This window comes from Prunus dulcis, chromosome 7 (genome assembly GCF_902201215.1).
Source record: "Prunus dulcis chromosome 7, ALMONDv2, whole genome shotgun sequence".
In the NCBI taxonomy this organism is placed as follows: domain Eukaryota; kingdom Viridiplantae; phylum Streptophyta; class Magnoliopsida; order Rosales; family Rosaceae; genus Prunus; species Prunus dulcis.
In genome coordinates, this window is record NC_047656.1 from 7381451 (window position 1) to 7401073 (window position 19623).

At 37.8% G+C, this 19623-nt stretch overlaps 2 protein-coding genes and 1 pseudogene across 2 annotated transcripts; all 3 read right to left on the minus strand.

The window, feature by feature from the left end:
* Positions 1-66: 66 nt before the first annotated feature.
* LOC117633768 lies at positions 67-1039 on the minus strand (annotated as a pseudogene).
* A 629-nt stretch (positions 1040-1668) lies between these two features.
* LOC117633766 (U4/U6 small nuclear ribonucleoprotein PRP4-like protein) lies at positions 1669-5713 on the minus strand. The gene is made up of 5 exons (XM_034367526.1): positions 4647-5713; positions 3886-4339; positions 3591-3788; positions 3393-3474; positions 1669-2223 (listed from the first exon to the last, which is right to left on the minus strand). The coding sequence occupies exons 1-5, from the start codon at positions 5405-5407 to the stop codon at positions 2129-2131; spliced, it is 1590 nt and encodes a 529-aa protein (XP_034223417.1). The 5' UTR covers positions 5408-5713; the 3' UTR covers positions 1669-2128.
* Positions 5714-6826: 1113 nt separating this feature from the next.
* LOC117636113 lies at positions 6827-9990 on the minus strand. Its single transcript, XM_034370576.1, has 2 exons — positions 9554-9990; positions 6827-7989 (listed from the first exon to the last, which is right to left on the minus strand). Exons 1-2 carry the CDS (start codon positions 9639-9641, stop codon positions 7232-7234), a joined length of 846 nt encoding a protein of 281 aa, XP_034226467.1. The 5' UTR covers positions 9642-9990; the 3' UTR covers positions 6827-7231.
* Between the last annotated feature and the right edge of the window lie 9633 nt (positions 9991-19623).

Genomic DNA, 19623 nt, shown 5'->3' on the forward strand with positions numbered 1-19623 from the left:
ACTTTATGGCTTTCTATTTTTTGATAAAATCAACATTATGCTTAAATTGATTGACATTATGCTTCTATATATGAAATGACAAGTTGAAATGTGCAGCATTATGTCTTCTATTTGCGGAACACTCTGCTATGGGACAATACCACACTATGCTATGACACCAAATTTATTTTTGGTGCAATCAGTAGGCTTAAAAGAAACAGTATCTTTGTTAAGGTCATAGCCTATCAAGAAATTCGTTTGTGCCATGTTGCCGAAGACAGCGACACTTCGCTTAATAGGTCTGAAAGCAAAGCAGACAACGTCCATTCACAATCTTAAGAAGGTGTTCACTGCAGTCAACTTCACATTTGCACCAGTGAAATGTGCAGTATTTAACGGAGCTTTGATAGCACCGGATTTGGTCCGGCAGCAAGGACATAGGAAGCGATGAGGATCACTTGCACGTCTTGACCATATGGCCTTACTCATTGCCAATCCCAGCTTATTGTAAAAGTCTTGTGGTAGCAATGTCAACATAGTCCCGGAATCGTCTATAATATTGCCCTCTGCTGAAGCAAATGAGGAGCTCAGTGAACCGTTATATTGCAATCTCTTACGTCCCACACTCATTGCTTCCAGCCTCAGATAATAAAAAGATTTTCGGTCTCCTGAAGTAAGGGGGTAGAAACCACCATGGCACCAGAAACCACAGCTTCACTGCCAGAGCTCATTTTGCTTGAAGAGTTGAGTCCTGAAAAGGCCTGCACAAGGCAGTAGGAGAATTTCCCATCAACTGAAGAACTCATTTGAGAGATAAGAGACACCGATCCACGTGCGAGGCCGATCATGCCTGATCCATTCTTGTTGAAGAGGTCTTCATTGTCTTGTCCACAACCAAAGACCATTTTTGGGAGTGAAATTGGTTGGCCAGTAGTGGAGCCAAAAGTGACTCTTTCTGTGGCTAGAATTCCCTTGCTGTAGGATCCCTCTCCATAACACAAGAAACTGTGTAGTGACAAACTTCTTCTGCATTGGGAAGGGAAGAAGTTCCATTCACAGATTGACACTCGCTTGAGCTACGAGAAATTTCTGCATAAGTTTTGGAATTTTTCGGATCAAAGATCGGTGCTTTCTGCTTGTAACAGTTGGTGCAAGCAACCTCTATCTGCAACGCCTAAGAATTCCCAAGGAGGTGTACCTATTGATATTTTCATGGATACTCACCCATGTCTGATATTATTGTAGATTTAGGCATGTTTGAAGGGAATGAAGTTGTGCTCAATAAATTGACATGGTTAATGGAACGCTGCAAAGCATTTCTCACACGTTGTGACTGTTTCTGAAGGATTATAGAGAGGAGACATGGGAGAGTCACGGTGAATAAGCTCCACACTGAAGCCACCATTACGATCAGCTTGTATAAGAGAGAAAAGGAACAAATAAGTGGCAGATAACACGAGACCTATTGCCATGGAGAACAAAGGGTTTGTCGAAAGGGCTCCCATGGCTCTTTGAGAAGATTGTATGAAGTTCATGATCCCAAACTAATATAGGAGCGAAAACAAGATTATGATAAATGTAGGAAGAGAGTGAAATTTATGGCAAGAAAAGAAAAGAAAATCTTCCTTTAACTTAGATTTGAGGTGCTTCTCTGACTACTGTCCAGATTCTTATTAATTGCTTCTCTTCTTTGTCATCAACTCCTCATCTATTCTTTGCTTTCTTATCGATGATCCAAGTCTCATTTATTCAAGCTAATTTAAAACATAATCAAAAGACAAACAAAGAGGATATAAAAGGCTTTCCACTCAAAAGTTCAGCATTTAACATTACGTGACTAAACACTGTTCCACTGGCAGCACAGAGCCTCACAACTTTTAAAAAAAAAAAAAAAAAAAAAAAATTTGAATACCAATATCTACCAGTCAGCAAGGGTTCCTTCTAAAAGAGGCATTTTAGATGTCTTTCAGGTCGTTAGAGACATTATCTCATGTACCTTACGATGTTACAGCTAGAACCAACTTTCTGATTTTGAACTAGAACCAAGCCTTTAACCCTGGATGAACTGTCTCACTATAATCCATGTATTCCCAAGTAAGATCGACCAACACTTTCATCCTTTGTAATTTTCAGGAGAATTGAGGAGGTCCTAATCTACATCCATTGCCTGATCCTTCTCATTGGTACTGCTGGACCATAGTTTGATGGTTCGGTCATGTGATACAGTAGCAATTTGATGCCCATCTGCCATCATCAACAACATAAGCAATTAGATAACAAGTAGTCACTCCAAGAAATCCAAGCAGGTTAAGCACTTTTACTTTCAGAATTAATAGAAAACCACAAGCAAGACAAGAAAAACTTTTAAAAACTATTTATTCCAAGAAAAACCTAAGAAGGATAGAAAAGAAAAGAGTAAGGGAAATTACAACGGGGTCTATGGGACATAATTAGAAAGGCTAGGTGGCGCAGAGATATTCATATATTTTACACATAAAGGGGGAAATAGAGTATTCAGGGTTTTCCCCAAGGATACAACTACAAATTGCACCTAGTAGGGTTGAAGTAGAAATTCTTAAAACTCTGGGATTTCAAGTAATGTCTTCAAGAAGTGAAGCAAATATCTTGGTGAGTCAATACTGTTTGAAGTTATCATTCTTTGTATCAAAACAATGTAATCTAAGGGAGTTCATTTATATATTCTTCTCGTCAATGAAATATATAAAGAGATAATCAATCAAGACCAAGATGACAGCAATAAACCTGCTTCAAGGAAACAATTGAATCAACTACAGTTTCCTTTTTTTTTGGGTTTTGTAGAGAATGTGGTACCAACCTTCGAACCCAAGACCACTAGGAGTTAGTGCAAGCGCACTTAACCACAAGGGCAGGTAGAAGGCCAGTACTACAGTTTCTCACTTTATTCTGACAAAGGCTATACCCTTAAGTTAACCTGTAATACCGAGATCTAAGTTGGTGAAGTCAAAATATGATGACAAGAACATCGGATTGTACACAGAGAAAGCTGGTACAGTGGTTATCTGCACTTACTATATAAGGGAGGAAAAAATGTCTAGATTCTAAAAGTACAGTGTTAGGGAGGGGTGAAAAATTGTAAAAGGAGTGTATATATGTATATACATACATATTGAAAGGTGTGTACAATACATATCGTAACTAATTAATAAAAAATTTAAAAAGAGAAGTTTGGGCAGGATGGACGCAGCCCTGCATTCCCCCCCCCCCCCCCCCCAAAAAAAAAAAAAAAAAAAAATCATTTCTTATTATTCGTTGGACTATGCCTCTTGGTACAGACTATAGTCATACACCAAAAAGTCCATGCATACTTAAATGGGTGAAAACAGGACGTAATAATTAAAAGAATATGCACAACCGTTGATTAGGAAACTTACCTCCTGCAATATCCAAAGAAGTAACTTTTGCTTCGTGTCCAGAGAGCGTCCTGACAGGCTTAAAATCTCGGGCTGACCATATCTGGCAAAGATGAGATATTGCATAATCAAGATATGAACCAATAAAATGGTAATCAATATTAATAACTCCAAATTCACTCTCTATTTAGAAATCATGGTTCTCAAAAAGTAGTGTACCTTTGTTGTCAAATCATATGAAGCAGTTACTAAGAAATATCCCTCTTGAGGCTCAAATTTGACCTGTGATATGAGATTGGAATGTGCTGGAATGATGTATATGGATTTCTTTTTTCTTAAATCCCATATCCTGCAAGTGTTGTCTTCACCCCCACTGGCTAAATAATAGCCATTTGCTGAGAAACTGAGTGCTAGAACCTGAAAGATAACAGAATGTTAAAATAATTGAATGAAACGTGACAAATAATGAAAATTAATTGCATTAAAAATATAAAAGATAAAACTAGAGTCTCACTTTCTTGACATGGCCTTCCAAGGCAAGAATACTTCTACCCGTACGGAGGTCCCAAACACGAGCAAGTGCATCCAGTCCAGAAGATGCCACCAATGATCCATCAGGGTGGAATGCTATCCCGTAGACACTCCTACTGTGACCTTCTTGAAGAAGCAACTCTTCACTAGTTTCTACATCCCATAGCCTCCATGTCTTGTCAAAGCTAGTTGTACCTAAATATTTTCCTGATGGATGGAAGGCAATACGTGCAAGACGGTCCAAATGGCCCTTAAAGGTCACCAGCTGAGATCCTTCAGTGTTCCACAACTTTGCAGTCCTGTCAGCAGAAGCAGTTGCTATGAGGTTATGCACAGGAGAAAACTGAACATCAGTCAGGCGCTCTGTGTGTCCCTTCAAGGTGGCAAACTTCTTTGCTTCAGGCATGCTCCACAACTTGGCAACTCCACTTATAGCACTGAGAAAGGTAAAGCAACACAAGCAAATCAGTCCAACCTCTTCTACATACAATAAGTCTCACAAAATCTAAAGTACTAGCAAAGCAATAAATCTTGGCTAGCCATCCTAAAAATACCTAGTTAGCATAATAATATTAAAAGGTTGACTTATTTTTTTTCACTTATATTCATATGTTTACCTTACAACCCAAGATGGCTATAGTCATCAAAAATCAAATAGCAGGAAATAAACCATGAATTATCATATTTAGCAATTAACTAAATTTACAATTCAGACACCAAAAAAGAGAGGTAAAGAGACCATACCAAGTGGCAAGCAGTTTTCCATCATGTGAGAAAGAACAACCAGAAAGTGGCCTATCATCCCCAATCTCACTACAATCAAGTTCCAAACTTGATGCCTGCCTCAAAGCCCAGTCCAACTCTGCATCCATATCCTCATCTGGGTCATCCTTCTTCCTTCGAGCCCGTTCAAGCCGCGAAGCTGCCCTCTTAATGGAGTACTTTGCAATGTCAATTCTCGCATTCATCAAAGCTTTGGATCCTTCAGTGTAAAAAGGGTACTGAACCATTTGATCATCACCATCTTCCAATGCAGCAGAAGCGGCAGCCTCCTCCTCCTCATGAACTTTCAACAACTTCTCCAACTCGCCTTGCGAATCAAGCCTTGCCATGATCATCCTCAACCTGTCTCGCCTCTCCATCTCTCTTTCTCCAAAAAGAGTAATGGGTTCGCCGAGCCGCCGAAGACGAGCCCTCACAGCCATGTCGTTAGTGGGAACAGCAAGAGCAGAAGCACGGCGCTTCATCAACAGTTCTTGAATTGCTTTCTCCTGTCGCTCTCTCACCACTCTGCTCTCTTCCGATATTTCGTATTCGGCACCCGAAACGCCGGTGGCTCGGGGAGGGCCCGCCGAATCGGAATCAGAGTCGCTCGTACTCGCCCTCGCTTCACCATTTTGTGGCGCAGGCGGCCTCGGTACGGGAGGTCGAACTGGAGCAATTGGGACTGCTGCAACAGATGGCTCTGCTACAGTTGTTGAAGGTTTATCCTCCTCCATAGTCATGGCACTTTACTGAAAAACAAAACTACCTAGCGCAGTTTTCCCCCTTTTTCTCAGTGAGACATATAAACGAACAGTTTATGTGCAATGTGTGAACGAGACGGTACAGAAATTTCAGAAACCCTTTACCCTCCTCGAGCTTCGCTCTCTCCTCCTCCGTCCTCAACAGTCTTCAGATTTCACAAACCTTATTCTGGGACTTGGTTTGGGTTGGGGTTTTTTTGACAATGGACCTCTGGTGGATTCTTTAGTAATGGGTTCTTGCTAGAAAGAGGCCTGATACCTGCCCAAAAAGCCTTTCCTGATAAAGAAACCCTGTAAATGGGCTCAAGGCGATTTGGTAACCACCAATTTTCAAATTTTAATTATAATTAAATTATACTTGGTATTTTAGTACGACCAACTAGGTCTGGCATAGATCGGGATTTAGTCAATTACGAAACTTTTACGTGTCCACTTTTTTAAAATTTCTTTCCGGGTGGAACAAGCCAACATTGAGGTTAACCTAACATTGTGTTCAAAGTATTATATGGATGCATTTCCAATTACCCATGCTCATTTGCCATTGGAATTGAATCAACTACTCTTCGTAGTTCATCTGATTCCTAGTTTTGAAGGTGTTTGATTATGGATTTTACCATGGAACTCTCATTATTCTTTATTTTGTGTGTGTAAGTAGACACAGAAAAAGTGGAATTGAAATCATTCCAATACCCATGTGTCAGTAAACACTCAGAAAAAATAAATTGGAATAATTCTGATACCCATTAATTATTAAAAATAATAATTTAATTAAACCAAACCATCAACTCGATACGATAAGTATGCAAATTTTTCGAATCAAATGCCCACCCCCAACACCCCTATAGTACTGTAAGAAAGTGAGAGAACCATCAGTAGGGCTAAAATGTTTCCCCACCCAAAATGATGAATGAGGGAAGATGGCAGTCCCCAATTCTTTATAAATGAATATTGACCAAGTGACTATGTAGTCTGTTTATAATATGAATATATATTTTTTTGGTTACATTGGGAGGAAAGAAACCCCATTCGAACCTGGAGTGTCAATCAGGGGAAAAGGGGGAGGCGACCACTGTGCTACCTGCTCCCAACTTAAAATATGAATATTGATAGGCACTGATGTTCAATATGCCTTCCGACAAAGTATGAATAAAGGAAGGCATTGGAACAAGAGAACAAAGACAACGACAACTTCCAGAGAGCACATAAAACGTGTAAATAAAAACACTCATCAACCCATACGTCGCTATTCTCATCAAATTCCTTTTTCCCACTCCCACTAAAATCTTCCTAATTACAAGAAAATAAAAGAAAACTTTGGCTTTTTCGTGCTTTCTTTGTGTTTTTTTTTTTTTTTTTTTCTGTCAGCAAAGAATAAAAGAAAATTATGACTGAAGGCACTTAGAACAAGAGAAGTATTACATTTACTTACACTGCAGAGATTTCATGAGAAAGTATCACATTCTGGTCAGATTATACATTTTTTGTGGACAATCAACGAACATATCACCTAAGATATGCAGTGACCTAATTTCAGAGGCTACCTACAAAATCTCAGGCGAGTTCTCATCAACATATGACCAAAATGCAACACATACAAACTGAATTAATAGAATTTGCTGAACTTTTGCCCCAGTTCTTAGTACCACCTATTATATACCCTGCCCTATAAACAGCCCAATAAAACGAAAGAAAAAAGAAAAAGAAAAGAAAAAGCTACAATACGTACGGCATACTCTCACAAAACTGGTTTCTCCAAACTCCATTGCAGTCTTAAATTTGCTGACATCGCCAAGTTCCACTGCCTCAAGTCAGGTTTTCATAGCCAACATGAACCCTGTTGTTCCTTCTCCCTCCGTTCCTCCACCCTCGATCTTTCTGATAGTCATCGCCGTTAAATCTTGACGTCTTGTATCTTGAGTTGTACCAACTGCCACCCTCTTTCTTCCTGCTATTTGCATCCGACTTTCCCCACAAAGCTCCATCAGTTCGTCTATAATACATGTTGTTTGGACCACCAGTATTGTTCTTCCATTCACTAGCATTGTTCTCCCATCCTCCTACACCTGCTTTACTCTGAGCAGAAACAGGTTCCCAAGGATTTTCTTTATTATCTTCATTCCATCCACGATTCCAATTGTCAGGATTTTCTTTATTTTTGAATTCCTCTTCTTCATCACCCCATCCGGTGCACGAAAATGACTGATTTAAAAGGGGGGGATTGCCGAGAATAACAGCCTCTTCTTGGGCTTTATAATCGGAGGGTTTAGGTTCCCTTTCCAAATCCAAAACCAGTTCAGGATCAATGGTGGAGTTCCAATCAATATCATCGATATAAATGTCAGGATCCGGCAACAATATGCTACAGTGTAGACCATTAATCTCCGCCCAAAACCGGCTTTTTGCATTGTTGAATGCCTCTTCACCAGCAGAATCATTCCACTGAACGATGTTTTCATAGAGATACATATACTTCTTTGTTTCTATGAGTTTTCCCCATGGAACTGAGCCAACAATCGAACAGAATTTCTTTTCCCAGTGCGGCACACTGAACTGCCAACTATCTGGTAAGAGAAAACAAATAAAACTGTCAATTCAATCATCATAAAACTACAGAACATGATACATTTGGTTAACAAGTAAACAAAAATTCAAGAAAGAATCACAATTTCCTTGAAAGGGAAAAAGATGCAATGAATGATCACAGAGATGGAAATATGATGCAACCTGGGAAACAGATGCAATAAAGGATCACGGAGACGGAATATGATACAAACTCGAGAAGTAATGCTATAAATATACATAGAGGACAATCTGACAGAAAAACAACAAAGGAAATCTAACCAAAAAATTCAGGAAAACGACAAAGGAAATCTAACCGAAAAAGACAAATTTGTTTGCGATTTCATCAACGGCTAAACTAACCAAATCAGCAAGAAACTTATTTCCAAACAAAAAATGTCGTCACCCTTCTTTAAAACCAAACATACACTGTAACATTTACAGGAAAATCCAACAGAAAAACGACAATGGGAATCTAACCGAAAAGATAACTGTTGTGCTTTTTGCGATTTCAACAGCATTTTCACACTTTTTTTTTTTTTTTTTCCGGTGACAAAATTGAAAATCCATATCAAGTTAACATTAACAGCTAAACTAACCAAATCAGCCAGAACCTTATTTCCAAAACCAAACATGCCACTACAAGTCTGCAACCTAGCTTCAGCTAGAAATCGTGAATTTAACAAAAATGAAACAATACTCTGCAAATTAAAACTCTCGCAGTTCAAATATTAGAAGCTACACTTCCCAGGTACACAAGCAACTGAACACAGTAACAAAAATATATAAAGCCCTGCCAAAAACCATATTCGTTGCAATAAAATCTACACATATACAAATATCAACTAATTCGAACACCGCTCTGTTTTAGTGACAAAATCAAACAGGGTAATCATTCAAAACAAAGAACTTCTACCATCATAACAGCCTAGCTCACCTCATAGTGTAAAACTTCTATACAAAATGAAGCCTTCTTTACAGAACCACACATGCTCCAGCTCGGGAAAAGAAACTAAAAGGTTAACTACAGTTGGGCGAGGGATTTACCAAAACCAATACTGCTCCTCCTGATATGGAAAAAAGCAGAAAATTTTTCTTTGGGAAATCTTCAGCTGTCTGGTAGATTTTGAGAGCTTTTGAGACAAAATAAGATTTGTTTGTTAATTAACTTCTAAAACCTCAATCAATGATATATCTCCATTAGTCTCCGACTCAATTAAGATTGTTTTTTTCTTAATAAAAAAATTCTCCCCGTTGGTAAAACTTTTTGTCATGAAACTTTGTTCTGCAGAGACAAAAGAAGCCGGTAGATAAATATACAAAGCAAATAGAAAAATCAGGTAGAACCCCAATGCATAATTCCAAAAACAAACAAACTTCAACCCATTCAGCGGCTCAAGAAACAGAACAAAATTCATAAACAACACAAACAGAGAACCATAAGAAAATCAAAGAAGAACCCAATTTCCCAAACTAAAAACCCACCTCAAAGAAACAATCTTCAACAGACTTACAAACCAGTGTTCATGAAAAAACCTTCAAATTATAAATTATAAATATATATACCTTGTGGCGGCTTTCTGTTCTGTGGTTTAGTCCAGGGAATGTGCTGTTGAGAATAAATGTAACCTTGTTGCCCTCTCCAACTCCCCATGATTAAACACCAGCGCACGTCACTGAGTTCAAGCAGAAATTAAAATTAAAAAAATGAAAAATCAAGAACAAGAATTTGGAAATTCTGATGCCTTGAGCAGATGGGTATCTGAATTTGTTGCTGAGATAGCTCACAGATCGGATGAGAAGCTAGAGATAGGCGTGAGATTTTTGTGTTTGTGCCCCCGAGAATTAAAAGGGAAGCGAGGACCCTTTATTTATTTTTTTTTTCCTCTCTCTCTCTAGAATATCATGAAAGAAAGAAAGTAACTCCGAGGTTTTAGAACTGTTTTTGTTTCCTTAAAAAAGACCCTGGTTTTGGTCTGTTGTTTGCAGCCCTTGGTTTTGTAAACAATTACCAAATTCGTATAAATAGACAGAAAGAGCGTTTTTGATGACGATGGGGTGGGTGATTCGGTGGCGGTCTAAGAGGGTTTCACTGCCCCACACGTCTACAACATAGCTTTGGAAACTCATACTGCAAGTTTTGTGCGTTACAAGTCTTTCTTTTTTATTTTTTGTTTGGTTGGGTTGAAATTGTGCGTCGCAAGTTAGTGTAGTGACTTCATCAGTCGAAATTGTGGTGGGAAATGCCGGAAGTTATAAATTGGGATTTTATTTTGATTCCCAAATGGAAAATGATGATTGAAAAACAATTGAATTTCCAAAACTGATAATTTTTTCTCTTTGTAAATAAAGAATTCGATTTTGGTTTATATGATTTTTTTCGGAATTTTCTTTTCGCATAAAAAAAACCTTAAAGTTGATACCATGGCAAACCATGCACTACAACTCTTTTAGAATGTAAAGTCTTAACCGATGAAAAAAAAAAAAAACAGTCCCTCAAAATCCATCATATCATAGTGATTATTCTCAATAGAGGAACCAAAACCCCTTCTGCAATCTTTGAATAGTTGCCCAATGGATTCCAATGAAGAAGCACTTCTCGAACAAGTAGCTTTTTATGACACATAACCCAAAGAAAAATCTTCACCTCAGGTGGACTAGCAAGCTGCCAAATAAAATTCTACTTCCACTTCAAGGTATCCCCCTCAAACTTGTCATTGAAAGTGAGGTATTAAATGCATTGATCAGAACCACTACCAGAAAACCGAGCATGAGTACCGACAGTCAAATTCACAATATATTATTAGGCAAATTGATATCCCAAACAGAGTAATCCAAAAAATCACTCACATTCAACTAAAACATTTCCTGAAATAAATCAGTAAGAGCATAATGTCAACTAAACCTATTGTCAGTCCAAAAAGGATGTCATCAATCATTTCCAACTCTCCACTTAATGTCATTAGGGAGAATCTGAGCACCATAAAGAACACTGCTCCAAACACTAGAATTGCAAATATACTGAAGATCTTTAGCATTAATGACATCACACTGACGCGAGTATTTAACATTTTTTTCCTCAAACAAGAGTTTTCCCTGCCCTATTCTCTGCTTGAATTTAATCTAAAGATTTTTTTTTAAAAAAATTTGGTTTTCAAAATTATTATGTCATTATTTTTTGATACAATTAGTGCACCAAAATACTATTTGGTTAGTAATATATATATATATATATATATATTATCAAAGTAATTTACATGGACCTTCAGTTGAGGGACCCGAAATTGTATTTCAATAATCCGAACGTCCAAGTTTTATTTATTCATTCAAAGATCATCATCACAAAAAAATCTCTTGAATCCGAATCTATTTGACTAGTCAATTGAATATGATTGTTGTTTTAGTTTCTTGAAGCATGTTCATCGAATTTGTTAAGCACAATTAGATGACTTAATTATTTATGATTTTTTATTTTATTTGTTTTGCATGGATAATATATGAATGAAGACTTGAAAAATAGACGGTTCGGATCGTTCAAAAGAAATTCTTAGTGGACCCCAGTGGGTGTTCCTTAAATAAAATTAATTGAAGGATGTCTCACCCATCCATATCTAAGAACACCTTCCAAAGACCATCCTCACTATTCTCCTTCACTTCATCCCCACATAGTTTAACGGGATCAAACTTCAAAGCATCCACAACCAAGGTCAATTTCTTGTGATTCTTCAACTTTACATTCAATATCATGATTCTTGATCCTAGATCTGAATTATTATGAACCCATATTTGTGAAAACTTCAAAAAATAAATAAATTAAAGTTTGGTCTCTTTTGATTTTCCGGTTTGTACAATTGTTCTTTCTTATCTTTTACTCGTTACATGCTTTCCATTTCATGAATCTTAGTCTTGTGCTTATGTAACTATGTCATATTTTTTTAAAAAAAATTTATGAATAACATGTGAACAAATAGCACACTCGAGTGGGAAAAGAATAAACCCTTTGATTTTTACATGTGAACAAATTGGTACAGACTCTTAATCACCTTTACTATTTTACTGTAACCTCCACTTCTCCAAATAACTTCAAAATATTTTAGAAATATTTTTCCAACACTTCTACAAATTTAAAATAACCTATAAAAGAATCCAACTTAATTTCTAAAAATTCCAAAAATTTAAAAACTCATACTTTCATTATTTTAAGCCCCAAAAGTTTTCCTTTCTCACCAACTAAAAATACAAATTTTCCAGGTGTTCATACTCTACCCCCCTTAAAATAAATCTTGTCTTCGAGATTTACTTGACACCTTATCCACTAGAAAAGTGTAGGTTATCTTCTTCATGTGTCAAACTTTGGTTTACAAATCGTTTGTTGAACTCGATGACATTCTTACTATGTTGCATGAAGTGAAACATGTTAGTCTCGAAGTCACTTCATCTCATATACAAGTCGTCTAATAGTCAATCCTTGAAAGTATGAAGTCATCAACACAAACTTGATAAATGTTGTGTTAGATTCAGCTGCATCCTCAACTTGTGATACTCGCAAGTGGACAAGCTGCTCGGTAGTATATCATATGTAAGTGCAAGGTCGATCCCACGAGGATTGATGATAGATTGATTAAATTCAATTCCCTGCAGAAAACAGAAAACAGAAAACAAGAAAGAAAGAAAAGAACTAACTCAAGCAAATAAGTTAGCAAGTTCAATTCAGATTCACATATTGGTTCTAGCTAAAATATGATTAAGCCATGGTGTCTGGTCCTGACCCTGTATCCCTAATTCCTTAATTTGATCATTTGTTGTTGAACATAAATTAAGCATTAGAAATCCATTAAGCATAAAAGAATGTTTTAAACAACCAAGCATGTATCTAATACCTGTTGTCGAATGTCCATACATACTCTTTCTATTCATAGTTCAATTCGAATTAAGTCATATGGTGTCTACTCTTAATTCAAACCAAGATAGCTAATATACAAGTTTTAATGGTGATCAATCACTCAACACAAGCATATTAACTTATAAGCATAATGAATAAGAACAAGAACCGTAATTGAAACTTGGAAACTAATCAAACTTGAAAACTTAAAATAAGAAATTACATAATAATGAAAAATAAAGTACAACTAAGAAAAACATAAAGGAAAATTTAGCAAATGGGTTTTGTTACAACAATTGAGAATTGAAAGAAAAACTAAGAGAATTTGAGGGAGAGAAGGGAGATGAGCTCTAGAGAGATGTTTGAGAGCTTCCCCCTTGGGGTGTGTTTGTAAGCTTGGAGAACCTCACTATTTATAGGCTTAAGGGAAGTAAAAATCGGATTTGAGTATTGCCTCTACTTACAGCACTTACTTCACCAACTTTAACTAATTCCCCACCAAAAACAATTAGCTTATGCATATGTCATGCATGAAAATGCACTGCAGTCTTCTTGTAGGCATATTTTGGAAATATATGGACCTTCAAGCTATTTGTGACAGGACCCGATCCCAATACCACTTTGGAATTCGAGTCGAATCTTGTGCGTGTCCGACACCTGGCGAATGTCGGGCACAAATGACCTTTTTACCCTTCCTGATGCAACTACGAATAAAACTTTCCCTAGACTCCTGCCGAAAATTCGGCAGAGTCTCCCCTGTAATTTGTCCAAACCCAAAAGTTTCCACCTATTAAACAAGCAATTATATTCACACCAACCGCCAGAATAAATCAACAACTCAATCAACAGTTCAGATTTCCCACTAAAACTAGATATCGTAGCATTTTCTATAAATTTACAAAACTTTTAAGTACTTTACAACAAAATCCTACGTTGCTTGGTGGCGCGGGGACTAGGAGTGGCCCGGTGGTGAATTCCTGCGCACTTCTACAGCCTGGGAGCGAAAAACAATTTAAAAGTGTGAGTGGACAAAAATAATGTTCTTAAAACAATTTAGAACTATAGTAACCCCCGTTGTAAAAATAATTAGGTATGTAAATCTAAAATTCGACTGTATTCAAATACAAAGCATTTATATAGAACATAAATATGTATACGTATCTATGCAGATATAGAACATGCACGAATATCGAGAAAACTGGTATAAAATGACTGAAAGCAATAATTTCATAAGAGCACTGAAATTCCTTTAAAACTACCACCTAGATGTACCCCTGTAAATCCGTCAATTCCCCTGGCAGGTCTTGACGACACACAGTCCATCCGAGCCGCAAACTGGCAGGATTCATGGGACTATAGTCAGCCTGATCCGCCGGCAGGTCTCGATGACACACAGTCAACTCGAGCCGCTCTGATAGAATCCAGGGGACCGTAGTCAGCCTGATCCGCAATCCTGGCAGGTCTTGGGGACACAAAGTCAGCCGAGCCGCAAATCCTGGCAGGTCTCGGGACACCAAGTCAGCCGAGCCGCAAATCCTGGCACTCACGGTCCGAGCGTTCCATAAACTCGTGAGGCAATGTCAAGTGCACTGACAGAACTGAACATAGATTGGATGTCCGTAGACATCGGTCCATCTGAGGGTAATCACCATAACTGGGTACATGGTGGTTTAAAAATAAACTATTTAGTGAAGTCTGGAAAATATAACTGTAATCTAAAATTATGCTGCTATCTTATCTTATACAAGCCTCAAACTCTGCTTTCTATAACTTGTTAATATGTGCAACTAAGCAGCATAGAGATACAGAAATGTTACTGCACAAGTCATGCTCGGAAAACGTTCAACAAAACTTATTCAAGATCAAATATCAATTTATTCAGATAAACTCATTTATAAAAACTCATTTTATAAACTCATTTATATAAAATCATTTATGAAAGAAAGTCCACTCACTGCTGGTCAGAGCTAGCTGGACCTCTTGAAGGTCCCTCCTGGGGCTCAGCCTGGCCTCTGGTGCCTGATTAACCATGAATATTAAATTATTAAAACTGCTCAATAAAAATATTAAATTAAAAACCTTGACCCCTGGCTCCTAGAAATGCGTGCACTCATTTTTACGTCAATCCTATGCCCACTTTAGCATTTCAAACAATTAGAACGGTCTTAAAAGACCTGAAGATTTACTAAACGATAAACTGCCAGACCGGCCGATCCGGAACCCCGTGGGGTCCACGATCTCCGATGGCAGATCTGGGATTCTCTAGAGGTTCCTCACAGAGAAAGACCCAAGTCCTGCGAGTTTGGTCCGAAACGGACGGTCGGATTAGCCAAAATCGCGTTATCGCTTAAAATCCAAACCCCAGCCCCAGGGTTAGCGATTTCGGAGCATCTGGGACTCCGATTCACAATCCGTTGAGTCCTACACGATCCTGAAATAATGTAGAACGACATATCTGAATTTGGGTGCAATCCAATGGCTCGACGATACAGCACCCGTGAGACGCACAATATGAAAAATCCATTTGGGGCTCAAATGGACTCCAAATTGAGATCCGCGAAATCCTACGCGCTCGTGACAACACGAGGATCGCAAAAATACACAGAATTTCTACTGTACCCTCACCCACGCGCCGCCACACGTGCCGGCAGTTTGGGTGTCCAAAGCGATAACGGCTAGCCGGAAAAACTCAAAACCGAGACTCCAAACTCTTATCCTAGGTAAAACACCCCATTTGGAGCCACTTTTGTTCTTGGACATACCCCAAAAAGTGGCCAGAAACGGCCGATCACGGAGGCCGAAGTTTGGTCAATTTTCAATTCGAAAATCGAGTGCTCTACAGCTAAAATCGATCAAAACCCATCCAACCATCAGCTAGAGCACGAAAAATAGGTGAGAATCCATACCTTACTCGAACGATTTGGTTGAGAAACGAAGGAGAACAAGAGGCTTGAAAATCGGGTGAAAGCCGGCGGTTGTCCTCCAGTTTCCGGCGAGCTCCGGTCGTCTCGTGGGCGGAGACTGGTAGTGGCGTGACGGCGGCGGCGAGACGAAGCTGACAGTACCAGCGCCGTAGGTCGGCGTGCCCTGTGGTGGCCGCTGCGTTGGTCGGAAGGGGAAGGCTGGCGACGGCTCGCGCGGGAAGAGAGAGAGAAAGGAGAGAGAAAACTGAGGGGATGAGAGAGAAGGAAGGGATAAAAATCTGACTTTTTTTCCAAATTACCGTTTTGCCCTTCACGGTATTTTGATCGTATTTTCTTCGTTACAACTCCGATTCGAGTCTACTCTGTATCTACGGACTCGTTTCGTCGTACTCTACGCAACGGCGTAAGCGGAATTGCCAAATTCCTTCTCGGTCAAAAAGTCAACTTTTCCCAATTAAATATTGTGAGGGTAAAATCGTCTTTTTACTAGAATAAATTAATACTAATTTTAGGATATTTTGTTTTGGGTTATTACAATTTGTCTTATCTTTCCAACCATATGTAGCCCATCGGAAAGGCCTTCAAATGTCTTTTTTTGCATAATAACACAGATGCTTTTGAAATTCACCTTAAGCTGCCAAAAGTTTCATAACTTCTTCTAGAAGACTTAGAATCATGAACTGTAAAATGCTTCAGAAACTAGACTCCCACATATTTCCAATGGTATATGGCTCATTAGCTGATTCTTCATGAGCACTTACAGTCCAACCCGTGAAGTTGACTGATCTGCAGACACAGTTTTGAGCTAGCTTGACTCCAAAATGCATTAAATGAGTCTTAAAGCTTAATACATCGAAACAAACACAAAAGAGATTAAAAGCACAAGTTTAACTAAAAAACATAACAAAATCATAAGCTGGAAGGGTACAAAATTATATACAATTATGCACTGATCAATAAATTATCTCCTCGAAGATGCGTAAAACTTTTACTATCTCCAGTGATTCACGGTTGATCCTCGACGATCCAAATACTCTTAACTAATTCTAAGGTGACTTCTAGGCCTAAGACAAGTCGTGTCTCAACGTCTACTTACTATGACAATCAACGTTATAGTAATACGCCAAGAGTTGTACCTAATCATACACTTATGCATTTCCTTGTTCATCATTCACTTGGTTGGCGACTATGGCAAAACCTTTTCCTCTCGCTCAGCCTTGTGCTTGATATCCATGCCTCATCCCTCGTTCTCCTTGATTCCCATTGGTGACACTTGTTATACTTGTTAAAGACGAGCAACTGGGTTTGCATGTTCATGTCTTGGTTGTTTCGGCAATCTCGACATCACGACATCGCATAGGTCAAACCTTCTTGGGCACATCGCCTCAATGTGGCACACGCCACATCCAAAGCATGTAACTGGTTTTTGCTTTTTATGGGCTTGACCACTATCCCTGGAACCCTCGTAGACCTTTATTTTCAAATTCCTTCTTTTAAGATGCCTCCTTTGATCATTGATCTCCTAGATTCAACATTTCTCTATGCACTTGTTAAATAGTATTGCTCAAGTGCATAAGCAGACTCCACGATCTCTTCATACATTTTGGATCATTGGCCTACAATATATCTCTTAATTCCATCTTTCAGGCATTGTAGAAACTTTGTGGTCATTATCTTTCCATATAAAACCAAAGCTTTAGCAAATTAACTCAATTCAGTAAACTTAAACACATATTCCGCCACAAAGATATTCCCATGCTCAAGTTTAACACATTCTTTGTCTGTTGCATAACGCTAGGAGTGTAACGATCCTTGAGATCTAATAATGATCAAAGGAAGAATTCAAAAATAAAGGATGACCAGGATTCTAGTGGTAGTGGTCAAGCCCAGAAGAAGCAGAAGTCAGTTATGTGTTTTGGATGTGGCGAGGTGGGCCACATAAAGACTATGTGTCCAAGAATGTTTGACCTAGGCAAAGCAATAATGTGGAGACAACCCCAACAACTGAGACTTGAGAATGGAAACATGATTGCTCGTCCTTAACAAGCACAACAAGCACAACACATGCCATAGAGAGAAAACCGAAGACCAAGCATGAGACATATTTCATTGAAATCATTTGGCCTGCAAATGTTTCACCTTTTTTTTTCTTTTTCCTTTCTTACCCTATATTGGATTCCTATTAATCACACTTTCTCTAACCTCATTTAGAGAATCTGGTTTCGTGTCCAAGTGATTTTCCATGTTTGCAACCATTTTGTTTTTTTGTTTTTTTTTTGCCTTACTTCATTCCGATATTATTATTATTATTATTTTTTATTATTATTATTATTAAATGGAGAAGAACATGAATTGAATGTTGATTTCAATTCGAAGATAAGGGTAACTTGTATGGTAACATATCACCTTCACATTTTGTATTATGATTTATTCACATGGCATACCATATTAAATTCTTGTTGTAAATGTACATAGCCTTTTTTTTTTCCTTCTTCCAGTTGATATAGACCCTGATTTCTTGCATATTAATCATTCCTCTTTTTTTTTTGGTTGTTCATTCCTTTGATTGTGTACCTACAAATTATTTGATCATGCACCTACACATTTACCTATTATGTTTTATTGATAATAGGTACATTATATATATATATATATATATAAGAGGTACGTTGTTTTTATTGATAATGTCAATTCAGCTATTATCTCTTATTGATAATAATTTATATATTTTATTTTTGCTCGGGTCTGATCCCTTTGAAACTTCGGCCTAGCCCGAGCTAAAAAAATTCGGGATCTAAATAGTACAATAAATCAAATTTTAAGCTTGATTAAGTAACTTGTTGAGTTGGACCCTTGTCATCGGGTTTTACTTATAAAAATAGGGTTTTATTTATAGATAATAAGGTGATGGGTTATTAAAATAAATAAATAAATAAAAAGACCTATCAAGTTAAACCTCAAGAATCATTGTGAATCAATCATCCATCAGCAAATAAAGACATTTGACTTTTGGTTTCTTGCTAGAATCCTAGGCAGATATAAACTAGGAGAAACATGTTGAAACCAAATGATATATTATATACATGGTTCAAAACTTAAAAAAAAAATGACAAAAAATATTGCTTTTTTCAAATGTAGTGTAGACCCTTGATTTTTCAAACCCTGTTGGCTTATGTCATATAGATATTATAGATTCATTACTCTTTTTCTTACATCATCACACAATTGAAAGGTTAGTTGGACGCTCCAACTCCAAAAGGAGAAGTGTGAGAGGCATAGAGATGGAGGGACATCTGCAGAAATACAATTAAAAACGACTAGACCAAGGGAGGATTCTCATACAATAAGTTTTGGCTAAAATACAGAAGAAAACTTCAATATTGCTCATTGCATCACGTCATCAACATCAACCTGATAGAAAATAAGCACATTGTGGTTAAAATGTTGAGAAAACCAAACCAAATGGTGAATAAACAAATTTATAAAATAAGTTGGATCTAAACCTAAATCTTGATTCATTGTCTTGTAATGTAATCAACACAGAGATGTTTGTCATATTATTTGAATGGACCCAATCAAACTGATCAACATGTGTAGACCATGGGGAAGCCAGCCAACCAGCCAACATATGTGATGGGGTTGCAACCTTTTGTCTGGTAACTACAGGCTTTTATGCAACCCCTCAAATCTCTATATGCTAACTTCTCACACATGATCACAGCTAGGAGCTAGCTAGTACTATCTTGGACAATTAATTACAATGAGCATGCATGCATCATGCATGTGTGCGTGAGGGGTTGAAGTTAGCAAAAGTTGGATGGGTCTCCAAA

Bases quoted from the DNA above. Each gene is read 5' to 3' on its own strand.
- LOC117633766 (XM_034367526.1), bottom strand. From the start codon at position 5,407: ATGACTATGGAGGAGGATAAACCTTCAACAACTGTAGCAGAGCCATCT. The intron at 4,340-4,646 runs GTATGGTCTCTT...TACCTTTCTCAG, and splicing joins GGAAAACTGCTTGCCACTTG to TGCTATAAGTGGAGTTGCCA. The intron at 2,224-3,392 runs GTAAGTTTCCTA...TGATGATGGCAG, and splicing joins TTCTTTGGATATTGCAGGAG to ATGGGCATCAAATTGCTACT.
- LOC117636113 (XM_034370576.1), bottom strand. From the start codon at position 9,641: ATGGGGAGTTGGAGAGGGCAACAAGGTTACATTTATTCTCAACAGCAC. The intron at 7,990-9,553 runs GTATATATATTT...TTCTCTTACCAG, and splicing joins GAACAGAAAGCCGCCACAAG to ATAGTTGGCAGTTCAGTGTG.